Source organism: Pelophylax lessonae, assembly GCF_965119305.1.
Source record: "Pelophylax lessonae genome assembly, chromosome: 5".
Lineage (NCBI taxonomy): Eukaryota > Metazoa > Chordata > Amphibia > Anura > Ranidae > Pelophylax > Pelophylax lessonae.
This window is the reverse complement of record NC_138772.1, coordinates 227,865,650-227,891,311: the sequence shown is the minus strand read 5'-3', so window position 1 is coordinate 227,891,311 and position 25,662 is coordinate 227,865,650. Positions and strand designations below refer to the sequence as shown.

General features: G+C 45.2%; 1 protein-coding gene across 2 annotated transcripts in view; it reads left to right on the top strand.

Moving 5' to 3' along the window:
* Positions 1-22,986, top strand: part of GLB1 (galactosidase beta 1) — a 149,060-nt gene extending 126,074 nt beyond the window's left edge. For both annotated transcript variants that reach the window (XM_082259525.1, XM_082259526.1), the window contains 3 exons: positions 12,005-12,136; positions 15,517-15,738; positions 22,710-22,986. In XM_082259525.1, the coding sequence (XP_082115651.1) occupies positions 12,005-12,136; positions 15,517-15,738; positions 22,710-22,949 (594 nt within the window). In that variant the 3' untranslated portion in view covers positions 22,950-22,986. The remainder of the gene's footprint in view (positions 1-12,004; positions 12,137-15,516; positions 15,739-22,709) is intronic.
* The last annotated feature ends 2,676 nt before the right edge of the window (positions 22,987-25,662 follow it).

The following is a 25,662-nucleotide window of genomic DNA, read 5'->3' as shown; positions in this document are numbered from 1 at the left end:
CGGCATGGAGTAGGACGCTAGTGACTAGAGCTCCGCCGGCTGATCATCCTTTAACCTCATTTATCCTGCATCCCGGGCCTTACTTTTGGCTTCACGGCACCCTCCTTGTGCCCTAGTACCTCAGGCACCATGTCGCCGCCGAAGAAACCCACGGACACCGTGGCTAAACTCGACAAATTTCGCCGACAGGAGAAGGATGGCTCTTCCCAAGATGGCGCCGAGGCGGGTGCGGGAGGTAGCGTGGCGACTGCGGACACGGTCCGTGTTCTGGATGCGATCTCGCTCTGCCAGACCTCCCTCACGGCCAAAATTGAGGAGATCAAAGTTGACATCTCCCTGATCCGCCAGGACCTACAGAAGGTGCGTGACCGGGTCGGCGAGGCTGAACAAAGGATCAGCGGAGTGGAGGATTCCCTGCCCCCCCTGCAGCATATCTCTGATCATCTCCAGCTCCAGGTGAGCCAGCTTTTGCTTAAACAAGACGACATGGAGAATAGACTGAGGCGGTGTAATGTAAGGCTGATTGGTCTCCCGGAAGGGGCAGAGGGCAGAGACCCGGCGGATTTCCTGGAGCGGCTCCTGACCGATACTTATGGGCGCGAGGCCTTCTCCCCCACATTTACAGTGGAACGAGCCCACCGTTTATCGGGGAAACCTCCTCCTCCGGGGGCGCCTCCCCGCACCTTTATTGCTAAGATGTTGAACTATCGGGATAGAGACACCATCTTGCGCTTAAACAGGGAAAAGGGCAATATCCCTTATGGAAATGGACGGATTGCAATATTCCCCGACTTTTCGGCCGAAGTGCAGAAAAAGCGCAAGACCTTTCTTGAAGCCAAACGTAGACTACGTGTCAAGAACATAAAATATGCTATGTTGTTCCCGGCTCGTTTGCGAGTGGAGGGGGGAGACAGAGTTCATTTTTTTGATGATCCGGAGGCTGCCATATCGTGGCTGGAACGCTTGGACGCTCGGAATTGAACTCCCCCCCTACCTCTTCTCTGCTACCCGCTGGTGACCGACTTATTGGCAATTTCTCTCACATGGCAGCTCCCTCTCCGGGTTGCGTATCCTATACCCTTGTCTGGAAGGTGACTATGACTGCTCCTGTGCTGCCTTGAACTCCCTCACTTTTATCCTGCCCGGTCCACGAACCATCCACTGGTCTGGAAGGAGACCGCGCTGTTCTCCTATGTGCCTTGATATCCTCACATGTATGCCTTTATATCTCTGTGTCTCTCTCTCCCCTCCTTTTTCACCTCGGTGATCATACTCTCTTTCTACCTTCTCCTTTCTATCCTCCTATGACTCCATGTGTGTTGTTGATTACTGCTGCCCATGGGGTTTTTTGGCCGGTGGGCCCTAGTCCTCTTTTCTTCTTCTTCTCTCTTACCAAACCCCTCTTTTCTTCCCCTTTTCTCTACTTTTTTCTCCCCCTTTCTTCTTTTTTCTTCCTCTTTCCTTACTTTTGGTACTCCTTACCCAGTTTTCTAGCTTTCCTACGATTGTGCCTTTGCTACCCAGCGAAGTTTCGCCCGTGGGCTCTGTGTCAGGCAGAGCTGCGCACCAACCACTCCTCCATTGTCTGTGTGGACGGTGGGGGTATATGCTCAGGCTGTTGTTTTCCTGGGCCGGATGCTGGACCTGTTTTTCCCCTCATTTTTGTGCGGGGGTTTTTTCTTATGGTCCTTATTTTCTTAAGTTTTACAGGTCCGGGTTCTGTTGTGGTTGGATATGGGATTTGAATGCCCGCACATGTTTGGGTTGGTGCAGGGCGGGGTGGGGGGTACTGTTTTCTTTATTGTTCACAATTGATCAGTATCTGTGGGAATGTGTATTGTTTACCCTGTTCAGTTTTCTACGGCTATTTGCAATTTTTATGGAACAACTGTCTCTGTGCCTGACCGAGGCTACTCCCCTAACATGCATTGTAACTCTTATTATTGTGGGTCCCACGGGACTCCCGGGGCTCCTGCGCAGCTTGCTGCTACCAACAATTAATGGCCCAACTTAAATTTCTAACATGGAACGTCCGGGGCCTGGGCGACAGGATTAAACGCTCGGCAGTGTTTACCTCTCTTAAAAGCCAGCGTGCAGATGTGGTGGTGCTGGTGGAGACCCACCTTGAGGGCAGACTTCAGATGGCACTCCGTCGCCCATGGATTGGCTGGACGTTCCATTCCATGTTCACTTCCCATTCGCGGGGGGTGGCTATACTCGTGGCCAAGACTGTACATTTTGAGCTCCGGGGATCCCTAGTAGACCCTCAGGGTAGATTTGTGTTTCTTTCTGTGCTGCTGTATGGGGAACCTTTCCTACTTATGGCGTATTATGTGCCCCCCCCATTTTCCTCTACTATCCTTATGGAGGGCCTGGATTTTATGATGTCAAACCCCCACATACCGGTACTCTGGTTGGGGGATTTTAATAATACCCTGAATCCTAGTTTGGACAGACTTCATACGGTGCCCCCGTCCTCTCCCTTACCCACCTCGACTAGATTTGCTAGACTGTTGATGGAATTTAACCTTTTTGACACCTGGAGAGCTACATACCCTGATAAGCTGGCCTACTCCTGTTACTCCTCTGCTCGTCAGTCCATGTCTCGCATAGATTTTATCCTGGTCTCCCCTTCCCTCCTCCCACGCCTGTTGGACGCTGGTTTCTCGGCTCGGGGTTTGTCGGATCACTGTCCCTACTGGGTGAAGATTAGTTATGGCCGTGACCGTCCCCCCCCCGGCGTGGAGGCTTAACCCACATTGGCTCGGGCTTCTTCCTGAGGAGGCGGATGTGTCATCGGTCTGGAGACAGTTTTTTGCGGAGAATGACCATTCTGCTTCCCCTTCAGTGGTTTGGGAAACGTTTAAGCTACATGTCAGATCCCATTTAACACATGCAATCAACAAGATCAAGGCTGAGTCTGTGGAGAGCTATAACGGCGCTCTGCGCAATCTGGCTGCGGCGGAGCAGGCCTTCCAGGCGGCTCCAACACCGGAGGGAGCCGCGCAGCTTAAACTGGTGACTAGGGTGGTAGCGCAGATGGAATACGAAAGGGCTCGTAGGAAGTTATTTTTCCAAAAGCAGAAACTGTTTGAGCACGGGGAGCGAGCGGGTAAGCTCTTGGCTTATCTGGTGCATTGCGAAGATAGGCCCCCGGTGGTGATTAAGTTGCGCTCACCACAGGGTTCTTTGACCGCTGATCCTAAGCAGGTAGCTGATTTGTTCAGGGAGTTTTTTCGGGATCTTTACACTTCTGTGGCCCCGGCGGATGATTCTCTAATGAATGCTTTTTTGGCCTCTATAGAACTCCCCCAATTGTCGGCCGAGCAGGTAGAGTCTTTGGAGGCCCCGCTTACGGTGGAGGAGATCGTGGAGGCCATATCGCAAATCTCGAGAGCCAAATCACCCGGCCTAGACGGCCTCCCAATAGAATTCTATTCAGCATACGCTGAAGACTTGGCCCCACGCTTGTTGGCGTTGTTTACAGATATCTTTGAGACCTCTGCTCTGCCCCCATCCATGAGAGAGGCTCTGGTGATTCTAATACCTAAGCCCGGTAAGGATCCGCATCGTCCAGAGTCTTACAGACCTATATCCCTTCTCCAGGTTGACGTGAAAATTTTGGCGAAACTCTTATCCATTCGGGTCAACAAGATCATCCTCTCTCTGATCCACACCGACCAGTCGGGCTTCATGCCCGGCAGGAACACTTCCTTTAATTTGAGAAGGCTATTTATGAATTTAGAGGCCACGCACGATAATGTGGGAGCCAGAGTGGTGGTGTCCTTGGACACCGCCAAAGCTTTCGACTCTGTGGAGTGGAGGTTTCTTTGGAGATGCCTGGAGGGGTTTGGCTTTGGCCCGCATTTTGTCCGCTGGGTGCAGGTTCTGTACCAGGCGCCGGTGGCCAGGGTGTTGGCCAACGGCTGGACATCTGCTGCTTTCCCTCTTAGTAGAGGGACGCGACAGGGGTGTCCGTTGTCCCCACTGTTATACGCTCTGGTGGCGGAACCCCTAGCCATTGCTATTAGGACCCACCCGGATATAGGCGGCCTTCGCGTGGGACCTTTGGAGGAGAAGATTAGCATGTACGCGGACGACACTCTGCTGTTTCTGGCGGACCCAGAGGCCTCTCTCCATACAGCGTTGTCCCTGATTGGCCGCTATGGCCAATTCTCGGGCTTAAAAATTAACTGGGATAAGTCCCAAATCCTGCCCATCGACGAGATCTCGTCGGTCCCCCACAGCCTTGAGTTCCCCTTGTGTAGGGTGGACCGCATTAAATACTTGGGAGTTCAAGTCACGACGAGAGCGTCTGATTATGTCCTGGACAACTTACTACCTCTCCTTTCCATGGTTAAAACACGGACTCAGACTTGGGCTAGACTGCCATTGGGGGTCATGGGACGCATCAATCTGATAAAGATGGTGTTACTCCCAAAACTGCTCTATGTCTTGTGGCATTCCCCGATATATCTCCCACTCCGGTATTTTCTTCAATTGGAATCTCTCCTTAAACCGTTTGTCTGGGGATCCTCCAGGCACAAATTGTCCTGGCGGAAACTGAAGAATGCTACCAATCTAGGGGGGATGGCTCTCCCTGATTTTAATTTTATACTATATTGCAGCGCAGCTGTCTCATTTTTTCCATTTTAATTCTTCTGATAGGGAAAGATTCCTAGCGCTCCTTGCACCGTCTCGGGCCCATGCACTCACAGATCCACTGTCTCTCATAGTCTCGGGTATACGGGGGGCAGATAGCAGAGACAGCAGGACTTCAATGTTGTATCACTATCGGAGGCTGTGGGATGTGGTCTCGAGCAAGCTGGCCCTCCCGGACCTTCACGAATACACCCCCTTGTGGTGTAATGCCTCCCTTCCTGAGTTCCAGACTATACCAGATGTGCATGTGTGGGTACGACACGGAATCTTATTCTTGTCTCATCTCCTCACAAATGGCAATATTAGGAACTTTGAGTCCCTCTCCAACAAGTTCCATCTTCCCCCCCATATGCATTATAGATATCTTCAACTGAGACACGCTTTCCAGACACAATTCCCTCAACCTCTCCCTGCCCTTCCTCCAGTTCCTGTGCTGGAAGTGGTTAGCTGCTCAGACCCTAGTCACCTCATTTCGATCTTATATACTATGTTGCACGAGCCGGCGTCCACGGTCCTGGCTTATGTCCCTAAGGCTAGATGGGAGGAGGATGTGGGAGCCCTGGAGGATGACGAGTGGAGCGACGCCCTGGATACTTGTAAACTGGCCTCCCCTAAATTGTCCGACCGTCTCACGCAAATATATATCCTTCATCGTGCGTATCTTACCCCCATCCTGACAGCCAAATACAGACGTGACACCTCAGACACCTGCCCTATGTGTAAACGGGAGCGGGGAACTTTTTATCACTTGTTGTGGAGCTGCCCAGAGGTTCAGGGCTACTGGGCACAGATAGTTAAATTCCTGCATGACACCATGGGCTCTCCTCTCTCACTGGTCCCCAAGCCGTGTCTATTGGGTATATTTCCTGACACCAGCATGAATAAGTATACCACTATCTTTCTGCATGAGGTCCTGTTCTCTGCCCGAAAGCTGATTGCGAGAAGTTGGATGCGAGATAGACCTCCTGCTTTTCATGACTGGCTGAGGGAGGTTAATGCCACTATTCCGTATAAGAAACTTCTATATAGTCATCGTGGATGTCCCACGAAATTTACTAAGATATGGGACAGGTGGACCCAGGCCCCGGAGACGTGTATTGGACCCGGTCTCCCGTCCCCCTCCCCTACATAGTTCCCTGGTCCGCAGGCCATTCAGTGTTCCTCGGTCCTCACGCCTCACGCTGTTGTGTAGTTGTTCCATGCCATTGATACTTGTCTGGGTTACTTTTCTGGGTATGTACTCGCAAATATGTCCTTTGATACTCATACCCTGTTGTTCTGGTCATAGCTTGGCTAATTATTTGTGGATTACTGCATTACCCTGTTACTGTTATTTGCACTTTTTTTTGTTCAATAAAGAACTGTTTGATTAAAAAAAAAAACGTATTTCCCTTTGGAATGCACTGGTCAATCCCTTTGTTTAATATGCTCTTGAAGCACTCCCATTTTTCCTCCGTGTTTGTTCCCAGGGTTCTATCCCATTTGATATTTTCTAGCAGAGAGTGCAGTTTTGGGAAATTGGCTCTTTTTGAAATTCAGTGTCCTTAAATTTACCATTGAATTTCCTATTACTATGATTAATACTGAAACTAATTGACCTATGGTCACTGTTTCCTAAGTTGCCCGTATTTATATATCCGTGAGCAGGTCTGTATTGTTGGTAATCAGTAGGTCAAGTACTGCATTGTTTCTTGTCGGTGCATTCACCATCTGACCCATGAAATTGTCCTGCAAAACATTTAGGAACTGCCGAGCCTTGGCTGAATGCACGGTTCCTTCTGCCCAGTCTATATCTGGATAATTAAATTATAATGACATTTCCCATCCTTGCTGCCAATCCTATCTGTAAAAGGAGATCCGCCTCCCCCTCCTCCCTCAGGTTGGGGGGCCTATAGCATACACCCAATATTACCTTCCCCACAGTGCCTTCCCTTTGAAGTTCTACCCATAGGGATTCTGCCTCGTCCATAGCTCCATTATTAATATCATTCCTCATATTTACCTGTACACTGTTCTTAATATACAGACATACCCCTCCCCCTTTTTTACCTTCTCTATCCCTGCGATAAAGAGAATACCCCTGAATGGTCGCCATCCAGTCATGAGAGCTGTCGAACCAAGTCTCAGTTATTCCCACAAAATCTAAGTCCTCCTCAAACATCAGCAGCTCTATCTCTCCCATCTTGTTGGCCAGGCTTCTGGCATTGGTATACAAACCTCGTAATTTTGGCCGTTTACATATATCCTCATTTGATGTTTTTAGGCTGCTCTTATGATTTTTTACCCATACCCACCCTGGGTTTAGGAGCTCCGAACACCCTACCGCTAATGTCCCCATTTGTGCCCTCTGAGTCTTGCTTTCCACTGGCTAATTCTACGTCTGTACCCTCCCCCCCCCCCATCACCTAGTTTAAAAGCCCCTCTAACTTTTTGGTCATCTTCTCACCCAGTACGGCTGCACCCTCCCCATTTAGGTGCAATCTGTCCCTAACATAGAGCCGGTGGCCGACTGAGAAGTCGGCCCAGTTCTCCAGGAACCCAAAACCCTCCTTACTACACCAGCTCCTCAGCCACTTGTTAACTTTCCTAATCTCCCGCTGCCTCTCTGGTGTGGCTCGAGGTACAGGTAGTATTTCTGAAAATACTACCTTGGAGGTCCTACTCCTCAACTTAGCGCCTAAGTCCCTGAAATCGTTTAGGACTCTCCATCTTCCTCTGCCTATATCATTGGTACCCACGTGTACCATGACAGCTGGGTCTTCCCCAGCCCCACCCAATAATCTGTCCACCGGATCCGTTATGTGCCGAACCCGAGCGCCCGGTAAACAGACTCTTCGGCACCCACGGTCTGTCCTAATGATTGAGTCCCCTACCACCAGAACCTTTCTTTCCTTTCCCTTTCTCCCGGCCTCACTGGAGGAGTTCTTTCCCTGGCAGCTAGGGGCGTCGCTCTGCTCCAGCAATGCTGGTCCCTGACTGGTTTCCCCAACATCATGCAACGGGGCGTATCTATTGGGGTGCTCCATTCCAGGACCGGCCTCCTTGCCTTTTCCCCTTCTACCCCTCCTAACTGTCACCCCTCTACTCTGCTCTGATGCCTGCACCTCCATTACTCCGCCCACCTCTGTGCAGGCCCCTGCCTGCGCCTGACGGGTACGATCCCAGCTCTCCTCCGGTATGGACATTCAGATCAGTGTTGCCAGCTGCTTCCCTAGATTCAGGACCTGAGCTTCCAGAGAAGCAACGTGCTTACATTTTGCGCATTTGTATTCGCCCTCGATCGCATGATCGAGTAACGCATACATATCACAAGATGTACACCGAGTCGCATCTCCACACCTGCCGGGCATTGTACCTACTAATCTAGTCAAATGGGGATTCAGTAATTTAAGTCTATCCTGTGTGGCTGTTTCCTGGCTTCCTAACTCTACCTTCTCGCCCTCTGGCACTCCGCTACACTTCCTTGACACTCACGGTCGCACTGCACTCAGTCGCACAACACTCAGTCGCACAACCCGGTCAGTCACACAACACTCAGTCGCACAGCCTGGTTAGTCGCACAACACTGTCGCACAGCCCGGTCTGTCGCACAACACTCACAGTCGCACACACTCAGTCGCACAGCCCGGTCAGTCGCTGTCGTAGAGCTCAGTAGCACAACACTCACAGTCGCACAGCCCGGTCAGTCCCCCAGAGCAGTAAGTTGCAGAGCACAGTCAGTCGCCTACAGTCCCTAGCTAGTCCCTCTGGTTCCCCCCCACCAGCTGCCACACAGCTGATCGGTCACCTACTCATGTGCTGCTGTTCCAGGTCACCAGCTCACTCCCAGTCCTTCAGCCCCCCTGACCGTCCTTCGCTGCCGCCGCCTTTCGGTGGTCCCAGGTGTCACAGGCTTCCCCCCAGGAGGTCTCCCGCACGTCTCCCCCCGCAGCTCCTTCACACACACACTAACAGCGATGCACACGCTGCCCACACACACAGCTTCCGGTCTCTCCTCTCAGCGCCTCCCCCGCACGTCCGGCTCCCAGCTCACAGTGCGCCTCCTCCAGCTCACAGCGCGCCCTACAAAGGAGGCAGCCAACAGGAAAGCCATGGACAGGGCTGTTGGAGCTCTGACCAGTGTCTCAATGCAGCAGTAAATCAATGCTATAGAATTACAATTGTAAGTTTCCACTGACCAGATCCAGTCTCCCTGTGAAAATAGTGTGAAAATGGATATTTGTGTGTGTGTGTGTGTGTGTATATATAGGTGTATGTATGTGTGTGTATATATATATATATATTATCCCATAAAAGTGAGTACACCCCTCAGATTTTTTGTAAATATTTTATTATATCTTTTCATGTGACAACACTGACGAATTTACACTTTGCTACAATGTAAAGTAGTGAGTGTACAGCTTGTATAACAGTGTAAATTTGCTGTCCCCTCAAAATAACTCAACACACAGCAATTAATGTCTAAACCACTGGCAACAAAAGTGAGTACGCTTTTTAATCAGAGTATAGCATCAAGTCAATTATACTCCTGGGGTATTGATCTGGTCAGTTAAGTAGCAGAGAGGGTTGTTAATCAGTTCCAGCTGCTTTGGTGTGAATGAAATTAACAACAGGGGCACTAGATGGGCAACAATGAGAAGACCTCCAAAACAGAATGGTTTTACAGGTGGAGGCCGCTGAAATGTTTTTCCCTTCTCATGTTTTCTGACTGGTTTTCACTAGTTTTGCGTTTGGCTAGGGTCAGTGTTACTACTGGTAGTATGAGGCGATACCTGGACCCTATAGAGGTTGCACAGGCAGGCCAACTCCTCCAGGATGGTACATCAATATATGCCATTGCCAGAAGGGTTGCTGTGTCTCCCACCACAGTCTCAAGAGTATGGAGGAGATTCCAGGAGACAGGCATTTACTCTAGGTAAGCTGGACAGGGCCAAAGAAGATCCTTAACCCATCAACAGGACCAATATCTGCTCCTTTTGCAAGGAGGAAGAGGATGAGCACTGCCAGAGTCCTACAAAATGACCTCCAGCAGGTCAGTGGTGTTAATGTCTCTGACCAAACATTTAGAAACAGACTTCATGAGGTTTGCCTGAGGGCCCAATGTCCTCTAGTGGGCCCTATGCTCACTGCCCTGCACCATGGAGCTCGATTGGCATCTGCCATTGAATACCAGAATTGACAGGTCTGCCACTTGTACCCTATGCTTTTCACAGATAAGAGCAGGTTCACCCTAAGCACATGTGATAGACGTGAAAGGGTCTGGAGAAGCCGTGGAGAATGTTATGCTGCGCCTGCCTGTAACATTGTTCAGCATTACCGGTTTGGTGGTGAGTCAGTGATGATCTGGTTAGGCATATCCATGGAGGAACGCATAGACCTCTACAGGCTAGACAATTGCACCCTGGCTGCCATTGGGTATTGGGATGAAATCTTTGGACCTTTTGTCAGACCTTACGCCGGTGCAGTGGGTTCTGGGTTCCTCCCGGTGCACAATGCCTGGCCTCATGTGGAGAGAGTATGCAGCCAGTTTTGTTTTTCAGGGTGTCTTTGAATTCAGCCCTCTGTAGGTTGATAATTTAAATTTCCATCAAACTACGTGGCATCCTTTCTTTCCTAACACATTACCCAGGTCCATATCCGTATAGATATCCAGCATATTTGTCCCCAATGAGATCTGATGTGTTTTCAGTGTTCCTTTAATCACCTACACACAAATAAAAGCCTTCCCTCCCCAGATTATTGACGTTGGATGATCCAAATGATATTTACGTTCACTGCGCAAGCATCACATGCTTATCTACGGGAACACAATGTCATTTGCTTTTTAGTAAATGTAAAATTGTGAAAAAGTCACCATCCTGTCTGTGTTCTTGTCAACCCAACTCAATCTTATCCTAATGTTGCGTTAGCAGTCAGTGTTGCATCTAAAGGAGATGTAAAGCTCTACATTGCATAAAAGTTGCACCAATGTGATTTCATTTTAATCAGCTGACTTTGTTATATTTTTGGGGGTAAATGTTTTGGTTTTGGGGTGTACAAGTTTATGTAAAAGTTGCTTCGAAAAAAGATTACAGGAAAATGCATTTTTTCATTTTTTTTTTTTTTTTTTACTGTTTATTTCCCAAGAAACCTCCAAGGAAACAACATAATATGTATTCAAATTTTCTCTCATATTAAAGCCCTATCTGTCCTAAAAAATACTGTATAATACGTTAGGGTGGGAGTGTCAGTGTAGCTGGAAGTGCTCTGGGGTCTCAGCTCACAGTTTACAATGATCATCGTACAGGAAACCACACTGTCTATGTTTTCACTAGTGTGACTAAGTAATGGCACCCATTCCCATGTATGCAACTTTGAAAATTGGCAACCTTGAAAAGGTTCCTGCACTACTTTGATGTGACTTTGATCCAGAGAGTGTAAAGTTGGATCAAAGCTGCACTCAAGATTCGCACTAGTGGAAACATAGCCACTAGGCTAGAGTGCGACTTTAAGTTGCACGATTTAGAGTGTAAATTTGAGTGCAGCTTTGATACAACTTTACACTCTCTGGATCAAAGTTGTATCAAAGTAGTGAAGGCACCTTTTCAAAGTCACTGATTTTTAATGTGGCATAGATAGGAACGGGTGCCATTGAAATCAATGGGCTGTGACTTTTCATGCGACTTTGTGTCAAGTCACATGACAAGACGCACTAGTGGAAACGGAGCCTAAAACTCATTACTCACATGTAATGAGCAATAGAAATCGATCTATAGCCTTCTAAACTTTAAAAATTGTTCCTTTGTACCTTATTTCTTTCATATATTTAGCCGGTCACAAGACCCCCTCTCCCTCTCTTTCTCGGGAGAAGATGCTAGCCTAAACGAGGCTATGAAGACAGGAGATCATGTTCTGTGAAGGATAGGAGGGATGGGGAAGGGGCTGGGCAAGTCTAGGCATGCCTGTCTAAGAAAGACCGACAAACTTTTCAGGAAGTGACAGACAGCTTAGCAAATTCAAATAAAGGGAGATATCGTTGTCTAGTTTAGATAAGACTTTCTAAGCTACACAAGCAACTAGACAGAATAATTAATAATATCAAAGATAGTTTAGATCTTTAACATACTAGTCATAGGAAAAATTTCCTTTTTGACTAGAGTTTCCCTTTAAATGGTTAAAAAGCGCTAGTGATACAGATTTTTCAGTAGCTAAGGTATTAAGCATTTGGCAGAACTATGTTGTAAAGCTTAATGATTTGAGAGGAAATTTGAATGCTGTTGTGAGTAATACTGTTAATTTAGATTCATTATTTGTGTTTTTAAAATGATCTGGTTGTAATAAATAGTAATGTGTTTTATTCAAGGTTTTCCAGGGCATTTTAGAGCGAGATAAAGAGATGTCCCTAAATATAACTGGCACCCAGGGAGCTCAACTTGACTTGCTGGTGGAAAGCATGGGCAGAGTTAACTTTGGAAGATATATCAATGACTTCAAGGTATTGTAGTCCCTTTCACGTGTTCTTTATTATTATTATTTTTTAGCATCCATAAACCTTAAAGGGTAACCCCACTTTTGTGGGGAAATAAAATGGCAAATATAGAAAAAATATTATAGCGTATAGAATTGCGACACAAGCCGTATTGTAATTGAATTTTATTAAAAATGACCGTTCCTTTTCAATCTGCAGCCACTGTAGTTTTCTGAAAATGCAATGCAATATGGCTACCTGGAGCTGTTCTGTACACAGAATGTGTACAGAACACCCCCAGAAACATAATTTCCTACTTGTGTGATTGGCTCACCAATTTTCCCAGAAGTCTGCACTAAGATGCAAGTCCGATATCCGGGATCCCCTGGAACAAAAATGACATTTTTGGGAAGATACTCCTAATAGGAACACGTCTAAAGGGATGCAGACCCAGCAGATTTCCTCGTTAGTGCTCTGCAGATGCACAGCTGATTGATATTTATAAAATCATTCCCATTAGACTCACTTACCACATGGGCACAGAGAACAAACAGTGATTTTGTCAGAATAACAAAAGGTAGGAATCTGCAACATAAGTTGTTATAATAATTGTAATGTAGATAGATCACCCAGGGGGAATGTTTTTTTTTTCTCAACAAAAGTGGAGTTGCTATTTAAATCTCACCTTTACCAAAACACTATGCTAATAAATTCCATTTTAAGATTGTATATAGAACTTTGTAAGCCTGAAACCAAAGGCTATGGTACAAAATGATTCCACTTTACAAGCTTGTATATACCACCAGTATCCATAAAGATAAACATAGGCATTAGAGAGAATAGATGTTAACATTGCCCATTACTGTCTTCCTTGAGATCATTTGGATAGCATATTCTGCTGCATGCACAAAAATAGGTGGTCATCTGTTGACATGTGCCTGGCATCAGAATATTAAGACTAATCCAGGTTTGGAAGATCATATGAAACAGAACCCATTTGGAAATCCAGTCTAACCACAGCTGAAAAAGATATAGATTCGAGCAATGTTTTGATTGGTGGCTTTTTTTCTAACAGCCCAAAGTTTGGAGTAAGATGTTCTGCAACAATCATATAGGTATACTATCTACTATCGACCCTGGTTTATAGCCTCACAGCAGCCAATACTGTGAAGTTGCTGGATAACCTAGCCCCTTACTATGAGTATGTGTGAGGGATGTGGGGTTTAGCAAGAGCTCCTTCAATAGGGACAGATTATTGTAGATGATTGATCGAAAGGTTTGTGAATTTGGTGCATTGATGTAGTATACTTCATTTTTCTTTTTTATTATATGCCAATCTTTTTTTTTTTTTTTTTGAAGCCAAGAGCCCTTTTAAGGGCTACTATCTGTCACAAACAAGTGATTGATTGCTAGCCCTTCAGCTGTTGATTTAAAGCAGGCATGTCCACTCTGCGGCCCGGAACCGCATGCGGCCCAGAACCGCAGGCAATGCGGCCCACTGCCCCCTGACAATTTTTTTTTGCTGGGGATGAAGAAAGTCGAGTCGGGGGCACGGCCACAGTGGCTTCCAACTAACTGCAGGCAGAAACTGCCTTGGAGGGGAGGAGGGGGGGCCACGCCCGCTGGATTACAAACAGAGCGGGGATCTCCAGGTTACCCAGCGGCCGCTGTCATACGAAGCCCCGCCTTCTGAACCGGCTCCTATGATAAACAGTGCATTGGTGACATCTACCATGGGAGCCGGTCCAGGAGGCAGGACTTCGTATGACAGCGGTCGCCGTGTAAGCCGGAGTTCCCCGATCTGTGTAATCCAGCGGCTCTCCTCTCTCTTCATTGCAGACTGCATTGGATGGGCTTGCACTGGTGAGGCTGCATTGGATGGACACTGAGCAGACTGTATTGGCCGCTGCTTCCCGTATATTTCCGGCTCTGTCACAGGCAGAGTGATATGAAATGCACGCCGCCTGTGACAGAAGCCATACAGGAAGCAGCGGCTCTGCTGCAGCCGCTGCTCCCTCCAGCAGTACCCGCATGACCAGCAGTACCCGTCAACAGTACTCGCACCAGCAGTAACCGCCAGCAGTCTGCAAAATAAGTAGAAAAGGTATGTGCTTTAGCGTGTGTAAATTGTTGCAATATGTTTTTTAATAACTAGTTGTGTTTTGTCATAATATGTCATGTCCTTGTTCATACATGTATGAATAAAAACATGACATTTTCTGGCTGTCTAAGTCACATGTGCTAAGGGTGCAACTAGCCCCCAGCACATAACTGTAAATATCCCGGCATGTGCAGGGTTACTGACTCCTACCACCATGACCACTTCAAATCACTGAAGTGGTGATGGTGGTTAGAGCGTTCCTTTAATATCTCTCAGAAGAAGTAAACCTCTGTATACTGATTCCATTTCATTTGATCCTCCTCTAGTTGTGTTAAATTAGTGCGGGGGGGGGGGGGGGGCGCGATGGCACAGGAAGGGCACGGCGGCGTTTTATTACTTATATACCTTAACTATAGTATTATAGTATATATTTTATATGCGGCCCGTGAAAATTTCTCTACACTCAATGTGGCTAGAGAAGCCAAAAGGTTGGACACCCATGATTTAAAGTGAAACTCTAGGGAAATCACAAGCCCCCTTTGCAGTGTGGCTGAGCAAAGGACAGCAAAGGTTGGATGCATGTTGTCTATATACGGGAAAAATAATTGTTACCTGCTCTCTCAGGCTCCCCACAAGCTGTATAATGGGCACCCGCAGCCTCTTCTCCCTTGCGCTTCAGCAGTTGCATGCTTCCTGACACAATCATGTACAATGGAGGGCCCATAGCCCTGCATTAGATGTGAGGATGCTGAGGAACAGTCCACTGTGAGAGCATAGGGGAGTATAGGAGAACACTGGCTGCCAGGCATTCGGGTAAGTAAAGGTTCCTTGTCCAGTACCCTAGACATAAATTAGCCATAGGCCCCTTTTCACACTGATGTGGTGCGGTTTGTTCCATGGGTATGGTGCTTGTTAGCTGTGCTTTTCCATAAAGTTTTATTATGTCCTGCATACAAGAGTGCTTGTGTGCTTTCAGAAAGCTAACCTGCACCAAACCCAGAGGTACACATCAGTATGAAAGAGGCCTGATTGTGGAAGCACAAGACCCAGGCAGTATTCTTCTCAAAATTTTGCAGCTACAGCCTTAGGTTTGGTTGGGTAGAAAATGGCAAGTGGTAACCCTGTTGGCAGCATCGACAAGAGGCCCAAATGTACCCAGTTTTTATTTTAGGATTTTTGTTGGTCCAAGGAAAGGTGCCAGGATATGTTCTGCAGCATTATTTCTTATATGGGCCAAGACTTGAGGAGCTGTGACAGGCATTTATTTTATTTTTTTTAATAAATTGTTTTTGATTTTTCTTTTTAGGGTTTGCTTACTAACCTGACTCTTGGTGGAGAAATTCTGGCTAACTGGACAATGTATCCCTTAGATATAGACAGTCCAGTACAGAGTGGACTTTTGCTGGAAAGCTCTGTGAAAACATCAAATAGTACATCACCAACATTTTACAAAGGCAGTTTTCTTATTCCCAGTGGCATTCCAGACTTACCTCAGGACACGTTTATTAAATTTCCTGGATGGACAAAGGTAATGGTTTTATAGACTTTCAAGTTATAATGTGTATGGCATTTTTCCTGTTTTTTTTTTTTTAAACTCAAGACACACAGACATCTCCTAAAAAGTGCGAGGTAGTGGATTGTTGCACTGCGCTTATAAAAAAAAAAAAAAACACTGCATGCACTGCCCACACACCACCACAATGCAGTGGTGTGAGCCGGGCACATAGGAGACAATGCAGTGGTGTGAGCCGGGCACATAGGAGACAATGCAGTGGTGTGAGCCGGGCACATAGGAGACAATGCAGTGGTGTGAGCCGGGCACATAGGAGACAATGCAGTGGTGTGAGCCGGGCACATAGGAGACAATGCAGTGGTGTGAGCCGGGCACATAGGAGACAATGCAGTGGTGTGAGCCGGGCACATAGGAGACAATGCAGTGGTACTGCACTGGAATAGTCGCCCAATGCAATTCCCACCTAGAGAAAGCTATGGAATATATGTTTTTTTTTTTTTGGAAAACAATTTTACTTTTCGTAAAAAAAATTATATTATGCTTGAAATAAAAGTACAGCTTATTCAGTAAAAAAAAAAAAAAAAAACTTGCTTTTTAAAATGTTATTGTTTTATTTCAAATGGAATATCAAGGACTGTATATGTTGAGAAAATTTCAGCTATACATGATAACAGGTACCCTCCCCCTTTCCCTCATATTAATGTAAAAGCTTCCTGCCAATATGCATTTTCAGTTAGACAATGCTGATCCAGAAGCATATATTACTCTTGCAAGAGTTTTCAGGTGTCATTTTATTTATAAATGAAGGTATTGTGTATTTTTGTCAGGCAGTGGTTTGCAACACTTTACTTTAACCACTTGCTGACCGCTCACTGAGCTGGTACTGCGGCAAAGTGGCTCGATATCGTCCAGCGACCTACGTCGCTGGACTCCTCCCCTTGTGGGCGGCGCGCACTCCCGCTGTATTCAGTCACAGCGGGAGTCGGGCCACCGCCGCTCTTCCCCGATCGTCAGGGATCAAGTGTGGAGATCCGCCTGCTTGTGTAAACAAAGCGGGCGGATCTCCTAAGTGACAGACAGGGTCAGATTGCAGGGTTCAGCATAGCTGAACCTGCGATCTGTCCCTGTGTCACACAGTCACCTCCCCCCACACACGTTAGTAAGCACCAGGCATACATTAACCCCTTGATCACCAATAAAACTTAACCCCTTCCCTGCCAGTTTCCTTTTTACAGTAACAGTAATGTCACTGGTACCCCCAAAAGTGTCAAAAATGTCAGTCAAGGGTCCAATCTGTCCGCCGCAATGTCGCAGTCCCACAAAAAAAATCGCAGATCGCCGCCATTACTAGTTAAAAAAAAAAACAATAAAAATGACATAAATTTCCCGTAGTTAGTAGCTGCAATAACTTTTGCGCAAACCAATCAAAATACGCTTATTGCTATTTTTTTTACCAAAAATATGTATATGGGGGAATTACATATAAAAAAATTTGAAAAATATTGTTATTTTTTCAAAATTGTCGCTCTTTTTTTGTATATAGCGCAAAAAGTAAAAATCGTACAGGTGATCAAATACCACCAAAAGAAAGCTCTATTTGTGGGGGGAAAATGACATTAATTTGGGTACAGCATCGCACGACCGCGCAATTGTTCGTTAAAGTAACGCAGTGCCGAATCGCAAAATATGGCCTGGTCGGTAATGGGGTAAAATCTTTTCCATTCTTAAAGCAGTTAAAAATGCACTCATTGAGAATTTTTTTTGTCACAGACATGTAGCTAAATACATTTTGGCCTAAATATATGACAAAAATTGAATATATTGGATATTTTTTAACTGTCAAAGTAGAAAAATATTGTTATTTTTTCAAAATTGTCGCATTTTTTTATTATCGCAAAAAACGAAAAGCGCAAAGGTGATCTGTTTGTGGGGAAAAAAAGGATGTAAATTTTGTTTGGGTACGGCGTTGCATGACTGCGCAATTGTCAGTTAAAGTCGCACAGTGCCGAATCGCAAAAAGTGGCCTGGACGTACAGCAGGAAAATCCTCCGGTGGTAAAGTGGTTAAGATTCTGCTGGTGAAGAAACCATTAGTGATAATCCAAAAGCAGCTAAAAGAATATTTATCAAAAGAGAAGGGAGGGAAGAAAAAGCTACTAGCACTTCCATTATTGTCTTCATTTAATTCTGTAAAGTATATTTTAACCACTTACCGACCGCATACTGTATATATACGGCGGCAGAGTGGCTCTCCCAGGCAAAGCCACGTATGCAGATGTCATTTGCCTGGAAGCAGCCAGGGGGCGAAACGCTCTGCCGCCGGCCTGCTCCCGTCCCCGATCATCAGCGGGGAAGCCAATGCCTGTGTCAGGCGGCTCCGATTACTGTCTGACACTCTCGATCGCTCCCCGCTGAGAGAGGACGGTCGGCTGTAGTTAACACAGCCGACCGTCCTTCTCCCTGGGATGATCACAGAGCTTATGTGATCCTTCTATATAGGATCACATATCTCTATGGTCATCTCAGAAGCCCAACCCCCATACAGTTAGAACCACTCCCCCTAGGGTCACATTTAACCCCTTGATCACCTATACTGTTAACCCCTTCCCTGCCAATGTCATTATTACAGTAACAGTGCATATTTTTAGCACTGATTACTGTAGTAATGTCACTGGTACCCCCAAAAGTGTCAAAAATGTCAGTTAGGGGGTCCGATCTGTCCAACGTAATGTCACAGTACCGCACAAAATCGCAGATCGCCGCCATTACTAGTAAAAAAAAAAAACATTAAAAATGACCGGAAATCTTTCCCGTAGTTAGTAGACGCGATACCTTTTGCGCAAACCAATCAAAATACGTTTATTATGATTTTTTTTTTTCTTTTACCAAAAATATGTAGCAGAAATCAAATTGGCCTAAAATGTTAAAAAAAAATTTTATTTTTAAATTTTATTTTTTTTTAGAATGATATATAGCAGAATGTGAAAAATATTGTTTGTTTTTTTTTTTTTTTTTCAGAATCGCCGCATTTTTTTGTTTATAGCGCAAAAAATAAAAATCGCACAGGTGATCAAATACCACCAAAAGAAAGCTCTATTTGTGGGAAAAAAAGGACGTCAATTTTTTTTGGGTACAGCGTCGCAGGACCACGCAATTGTCTGTTAAAATAACGCAGTGCCAAATCGCAAAATAGGGCAAATCCTTCCGGTGCAAAACTGGATAATATTTTTAGGACACCTCTGACATGCCAGGATGTGTTTTGTCATCCTTTTGTAGCATTTGGAATAAAATATTTCTTCTCACAATACTTGCAAATTGCAGCTTTGCTCTCAGCAGAAATTGCACTTTGGGAATGTTTCCAAACTCTAGATGTTGGTCTCCCCATTTTATTGAGAGGAGGAAAAGAAAAACCAATTTACTGAGCAGACTATGGTGAAACACTATGCTGTGACAGCGGAGAATATTAATAGGAAATCATTTAAGGGTTAAAAAAGATAAACTAGTTTGACAAGACAAAGGCAAATTTACCTTCTTACCTATATCACAGGCTATATCATGTTTTTTTTTTGTTTTCTTACTGTGTTAATCAAGGGAAAAGTAAACAAGAAAGACCTGGAAATACAATGGGCAATATCCACGCTAAAAATGAAAGTAAAATACAAATAAATAATCCCTAACACAGTAGCCAGCATAAATCTGTTGATAAATATATAGAAAGAAAGTCCAAATAGAGGCACATATATGCCTACAGTCCATACATAAAAATGAGATCCCGTCACCCGTACTCATGTGAGATGATGGCACACAACACCGAAGTGTCCAGCAGAGGCTGCTTACCAGACCTCCATAAATTTGGAGCACGTAGAAAAACCAAAGGGGGGAATCAGCTGTGGGAAAACGACTGTGTATCCAGCTCCTCTCCTCCTCTCTCCATTCCTTCTCAAGATGTCATTAATATGAGATGCCTAGTCCCTCACAGATAGGAGAGCCAACACCAAAAAGACAATGAAGCATTACGAGTGAAGCCCCGTTGGTTAAACCTGAAGGTTTATTAAAAGGGTACTTACAAAGGTGAAAGAAAAATAGGCATCCAAATAGTAAAATCAGTAGCCGTGACTCAAAAGCGTACCGGTATCATAGCGTTTCATCCAATGGGATTTCTTCAAAGGAATGGCTGAAGGATGCCAGTACGCATAAATAGACGATAAAAAACAGAAATGACATTGGCCGGAAATGGTCATCTGGAACGCACACCTTTATTCCATGCGTCCCGGCAAACAGGAAATGGCCTAATCACAGACCACAATCCTTCACCTAGAGTATAAGGAAGTCCATAGTGCATTCCAGCGGCCATCACTCGGAAATGAATAACCCCCTAGAGTGTACACACAAAGCCGAAAGAAAAAAGACAGAAAATTTTGAAAAAAAAAAAGTTTTCCTATTTTCTGTGAGTACATTTTGAAAATAAATAATTTTTCTCCTTCACTGATGTGCGCTGATGAGGCTGCACTGATGGACACTGATAAGGTGGCACTTATGGGCACTGATGAGGAGGTACTAATATGCCGCACTGATGAGCACTGATAGGTGGCAGTGATAGACGGCACTGAGAGGTGGCACTGACGGGCGGCACTCATGGGCACTGACAGGCAGCATTGATGGGCACTGACGGGCAGCACAGAGGAGCAGGCAACACGGTGCGGCACGATCGCCGCACTGCGCGCCCCCGTGAGAGGCCGTTCTGGTGCGTTGTCATATCACGGTGTTCCAGAACAATAGCTGCACTGCTACGCCGTCATTTGATGGTGGGCGGAGGTAGTAAGCGGTTAAGGTTAGGAATACAGGAGCACTTCAGTAAAATGATGCTCTTTTATAGTACAATGAGTAAGTTGGTGATAGAGGTAGCTACAAAACTTCCATTATTGATCATGCTGTTCCCATGCCAGCTATGAATTGCGACATAGGTATTTGAAAAACAAGAGCGGTTGAACAGAAATACAAATGCATACAAGTCCACGAGACCCCTTACCACGTGTTCAGCTGTTAGGCAATGACAGCTGATCATGTGATGTAAACAGAGCTCGTAATTGGCTTTTCTTTTTCCTCACGCTAACAGCATGAGGAGAAAAAAAAAAAAAAGCCGATCACCAGCTTCTGTCAGAGGGACATCAGTCCCGCACAGAGAGAGAGCCACTGCCGCTCTGTGCCCATCAGTGCCGCCCACCAGTGCCACCTATCAATGCCGATCAGTTTTGCTTATCATTGTCACCTACCAGTGCCCACCAGTTCCGCCTTATTAGTGCCCATCAGTGCAGCCGCATAAGCGCACATCAATGGAGAGAATTACCTGATTGCAAAACTTTATAACAAACTTTTTTATTTTTTTCAAAAATGTCAGTCTTTTTATGTTAAGCAAAAAATATAAACCTCAGTAGTGATTAAATACCACCAAAAGAAAGCTCTATTTGTGTGAAAAAAATTTATAAAAATTTAATTTGAGTACAGTGTTACATGACCGCGCAAATGTCATTCAAAGTGCGACTGCACTGAAAACTGAAAATTGGCCTGGGCAGGAAGGGGGTTAAGTGCCCAGTGGGCAAGTGGTTAAAGTTATATGTATTTAAAGAGGAAGTAAACCCTCCTCGGGAAGTTGTACCTATAGGTAAGCCTATGATAAGGCTTACCTATAGGTACTGTAAATATCTCCTAAACATGTACCGTTTAGGAGATATTTACCTTTAATGCAGCCAGTGACGTCACTGGCGCATGCGCTCTGAAGGAACGGCTGATCGTGCCGTTCCTTCAGAGCCCCGTGCCGTGACCGTCGGCTCCCGCGCGTGCGCGGGAGTGACGTCACCGCGGCTCCGGCCAATCAGATGGCCGGATGCCGCGATCCCGGAAGACGGGTGACTGAACATGTCGCTCGTCATACAGGTGAGTGAGCGGCACGGTGGGGGCTCGTTCTAAGGTAAGTATTTCATAATGAGCTAGCTCATTATGTGTTTCTCTTGCAGGATGTAAAAAAAAAAAAAAACATTTTAAACGGGTTTACAACCTCTGTAAAGATGATGAGCTAAAGTATAGCTCTTAGAAGTCCTAATTTTAAGTATGTTGCATTCAAACACCAATGTTTTCAAGAAAATGCTGTTTTATTTTGTGTGCTCCCAATGGCCATCATATATGCTGCTTTTAGTAGGCAAGTATTTCATGCTTATAATGTAGCCTTAAGTGATACTAAATTTTCATTTTTTTTTATTTTTTTTGTATAAAAATAACAAACATGGTATACTTCCCTGCTCTGTGCAGTGGTTTTCACAGTGCAGCCCATATCCTCCTCCTTCTCAGGTCCCTCTTCTGCGCTCCTGGCCCTTCCTCCTGCTGAGTGCCCCCACTGCAAGCAGCTTGCTATGGGGGCACCCAAACCGAGCTGCAGCTTCGTGTTTCCATTCAGACATGAAGCCATGACTCAGCCTGCGCCCTCTCTTTCATCTCATTGGCTCACTAACTTTGATTGACAGCTGCAGGAGCCAATGGTGCCCCCTGCTGTGTCTCAGCCAATCAGGAGGGAGAGTCCCGGACAGCCGAGTATCTTGTACATCTTCACTGGAGTGAGATGGGCTCAGTTAAGTATGAGGGGGGCTGCTGCACACAGAAGGTTTTTTTATCTTGTCTAACAGAATGCATGAAGATAAAAAACCTTCTGCCTTTACAACCACTTTAATTACCTTGAAGTAAGGCGGGGTTCACATATATGCAGCTGCAGTTTGCAGTCCGGTGCATTTCTGTTCACCTATTCAGGTGCCAATTTTTACCTGAATTTGCTCCTGAACCAGATCCAAGAACACACAGGACCCTTTTAAAAAACGCATCCAGTTCGCAAATATGTGAACCCAGCCTAATTCAGAATTTGCTGCATATTGTCATTTGAAATAGACATTTCATGGATTAGATGTATTATTTGTTTAATTTACCTTCTTGATTTTATAGGGACAGATTTGGATCAATGGCTTCAATCTGGGTCGCTACTGGCCGGCCAGAGGACCTGAAGTAACATTATATGTTCCTATGCACATTTTAACAACATCTTCATTGAATAATGTCACAGTACTGGAGCTTGAACATTCTCCCTGTGATACTGGAAAATGCATTGTAGAATTTGTGGACAAGCCTATTCTCTCTAAAAGAAAAACCTTTATTAGACAGGAGTATTTCTTTAACAAATTGTGAATGTTACTCCTGTAAATCTTGGATTCCTAGTGTGATATCTGGAATAAGGGTCTGAACACTGAACTGTAAATGTCTGACAAAAGATTGTAAATTTTATGCTTGAAACACTTAAGTGAAAAATCAAATAATTCTCATGTGATTTTTGCACTGTACAGATTTTAATCGGCTTCTAAATAAACTACTCAATATCTTAATTGATGTTGTTTTTTTTTTTTTTTTTTAATCTTTTTTATTGGTTTTAATATTACAAACATGTAACAACACATCATAAGTATCAGGGTGACCTTCGCAGGGGATGTATAATGCAATATGCATTTTCAGAAATGTAACCAGCAAGACATAAGGAGAGTCACACTAATGATAAAAAGGCCTGGCTCCCTTAGGCTGATGGGTATCATGAACATTAACATACATAACCAAAATGGTGAAAGTCTAAATGATTTGGCAGTAAAGCAACCATTACTCCAACAATGGCATTAAGGAAAAACACATCAAGTAGACGGCACATCAGCGGCCATGAAGGGCTCGGCTAACCATTTGGACCAGATCTTGTCATACTTTTTGGGACAGCCTCTGTTGGCATGTGTGGCTTTATAAAGAGGCAAATTGAACCATAGAGAATAGCGCACACATACACAAAAAAAAGTTGCTTTCAAATCTTGCAAGGCTACCTAAAAACACCTGCTCTTAATAAGTAAATATGGGGATTTAGTCACACCATTTGGCCATATTGTGCTTAAGCCCACCACTGCGTCAAAGTACCCCATTTTCAGTGGGTCCTACACTATTCATAGAAAAGATAAATCCCACTTCTCAAAACCATGGGGCATTACAAACATGTAACACACATGCTCCAGTCCCAGTAGACGACCCCTTGTGTGGAAACGCGTCGGAAGGAGCTGGTCGCGCTGTCATTTTGTCACAATACCGTTCTGCAGATGGCCGTGACGTTCTTCAGCTTGTTGCATCTTTTTAACTTGGATTGCTGTAAGTGTATTCGCCTTTATTAAATTTGGTTTTAAAGGATAATGCACTATTAATCCCTTTCTTTCTTTTGGGAATGCATCTTTGGGCCATTTCATCTTGAGCCGCACCAAGTTTTTTTCTGGATGCTGTGGGTGGATGTGATCTGGAGGATCCTCAAGGAGAGTGCTCCACCTCTTCAGTCCTGCTAACACGGGATCATCTACCTACTTTGCTTGAAGTTTTTTACCTCCATCATCTCTGGTAAGAGTCCATCTTTATCACTGGACATTATTATCACATTGTCAAGTTTATTTGGAGGCTCTGTTTTGTCTAACACATGGTAAGAGGCCATTCACTATGTTGGAATTTGAACACAGTCACCATTTAAATGTGGACTCACCACTGAACATATTATTTGCACATGTTTGATTATGGACTTTAATTGATGAACTGTATTTTGCTTACACATGATTCTGAAGTCCTCCAATTTTGTGCACTATTTTTGCACCTACAAGATTTGATTGTTTTACACATTAATATTGTTGGTTTACTATTGAAGCGCATTACTATCCACTTTCACTTCATGTAACACACAAATCATAAGTATCAGGGCAACCCTCATAGGGTATGTATAATACAATATGCATTTTCAGAAATGTAATGAACAAGACATTAGGAGAGTCACACTAATGAGAAAAAGGCCTGGCTCACTTAGGCTGATGGATATCATGAGCATTAACATACATAACCAAAATGATGAAAGTCAGAATGATTTGGCAGTAAAGCAACCATTACTCCAACAATGGCATTAAAGCGGTAGCATACCGCTTTTTTTCCACTTTTAACTACAGGTAAGCCTATAATAAGGCTTACCTGTAGGTACAATTTAATATCTCCTAAACCTGCACGGTTTAGGAGATATTTGCACTGCATGCAGCCACTCACGAGAGCGGCGCATGCGCTCTGAAGGTCCGGCGGACCTTCAGCTTTCCTTGCCGGAAAATGACTCCTGCGCGCATGTGCGGGAGTGACGTCATCGCGGCTCCGGCCAATCAGAGACGCCGAGGGATCATGTGAGCTCCCACAGCGGTGTCCGGGGGTCCGTGTCGGGGCTTCGTTCTATGGTAAGTAATTCATAATGAGCTAGTATGCGATGCAAACTAGCTCATTATGCCTTTGTCTTGCAGGTTTTTTTTTTTTTTTTTAGGTTTACAACCGCTTTAAGGAAAAACACATCAAGTAGACGGCACTTGAAGGGCTCGGCTAACCATTTGGACCAGATCTTGTCATACTTTTTTGGACAGCCTCTGTTGGTTTGTGTGTCTTTAAAGAGAGGCAAACTGTTGTTAACTAGCTGTTTCCAAAAGGTGAGAGGTAGAGGGGAGGTCTTCTTCCAAGTGTAATGGCTTTTCTGGTATAAAACAAAAGTAGACCCACTAGAGTACGCTCCACCACAGTAGGGATGAAATGTTCAATCAGACCTAGAATGCATATACACATGGAGGGTTGTGGTGTTATGACGCTAACCAGATGCCTCCGCCACTGGCTCATTAGCAATGGCAAACAAGGCTGGAGAGAGAGGGCAGCCCTGCTGGGTAACTCTGGATAAGGGAAAAGATTGCAACAGACCCCCCCAGCTTTTTATTGAGGACCACGGGAGAGCCCATTCTGCAGAGAACCTCCTGTAGTAAAGCCCACTCAACCGTATCAAACTCCTTTTTGATGTCTAGCGAGGTCACCACTCTGG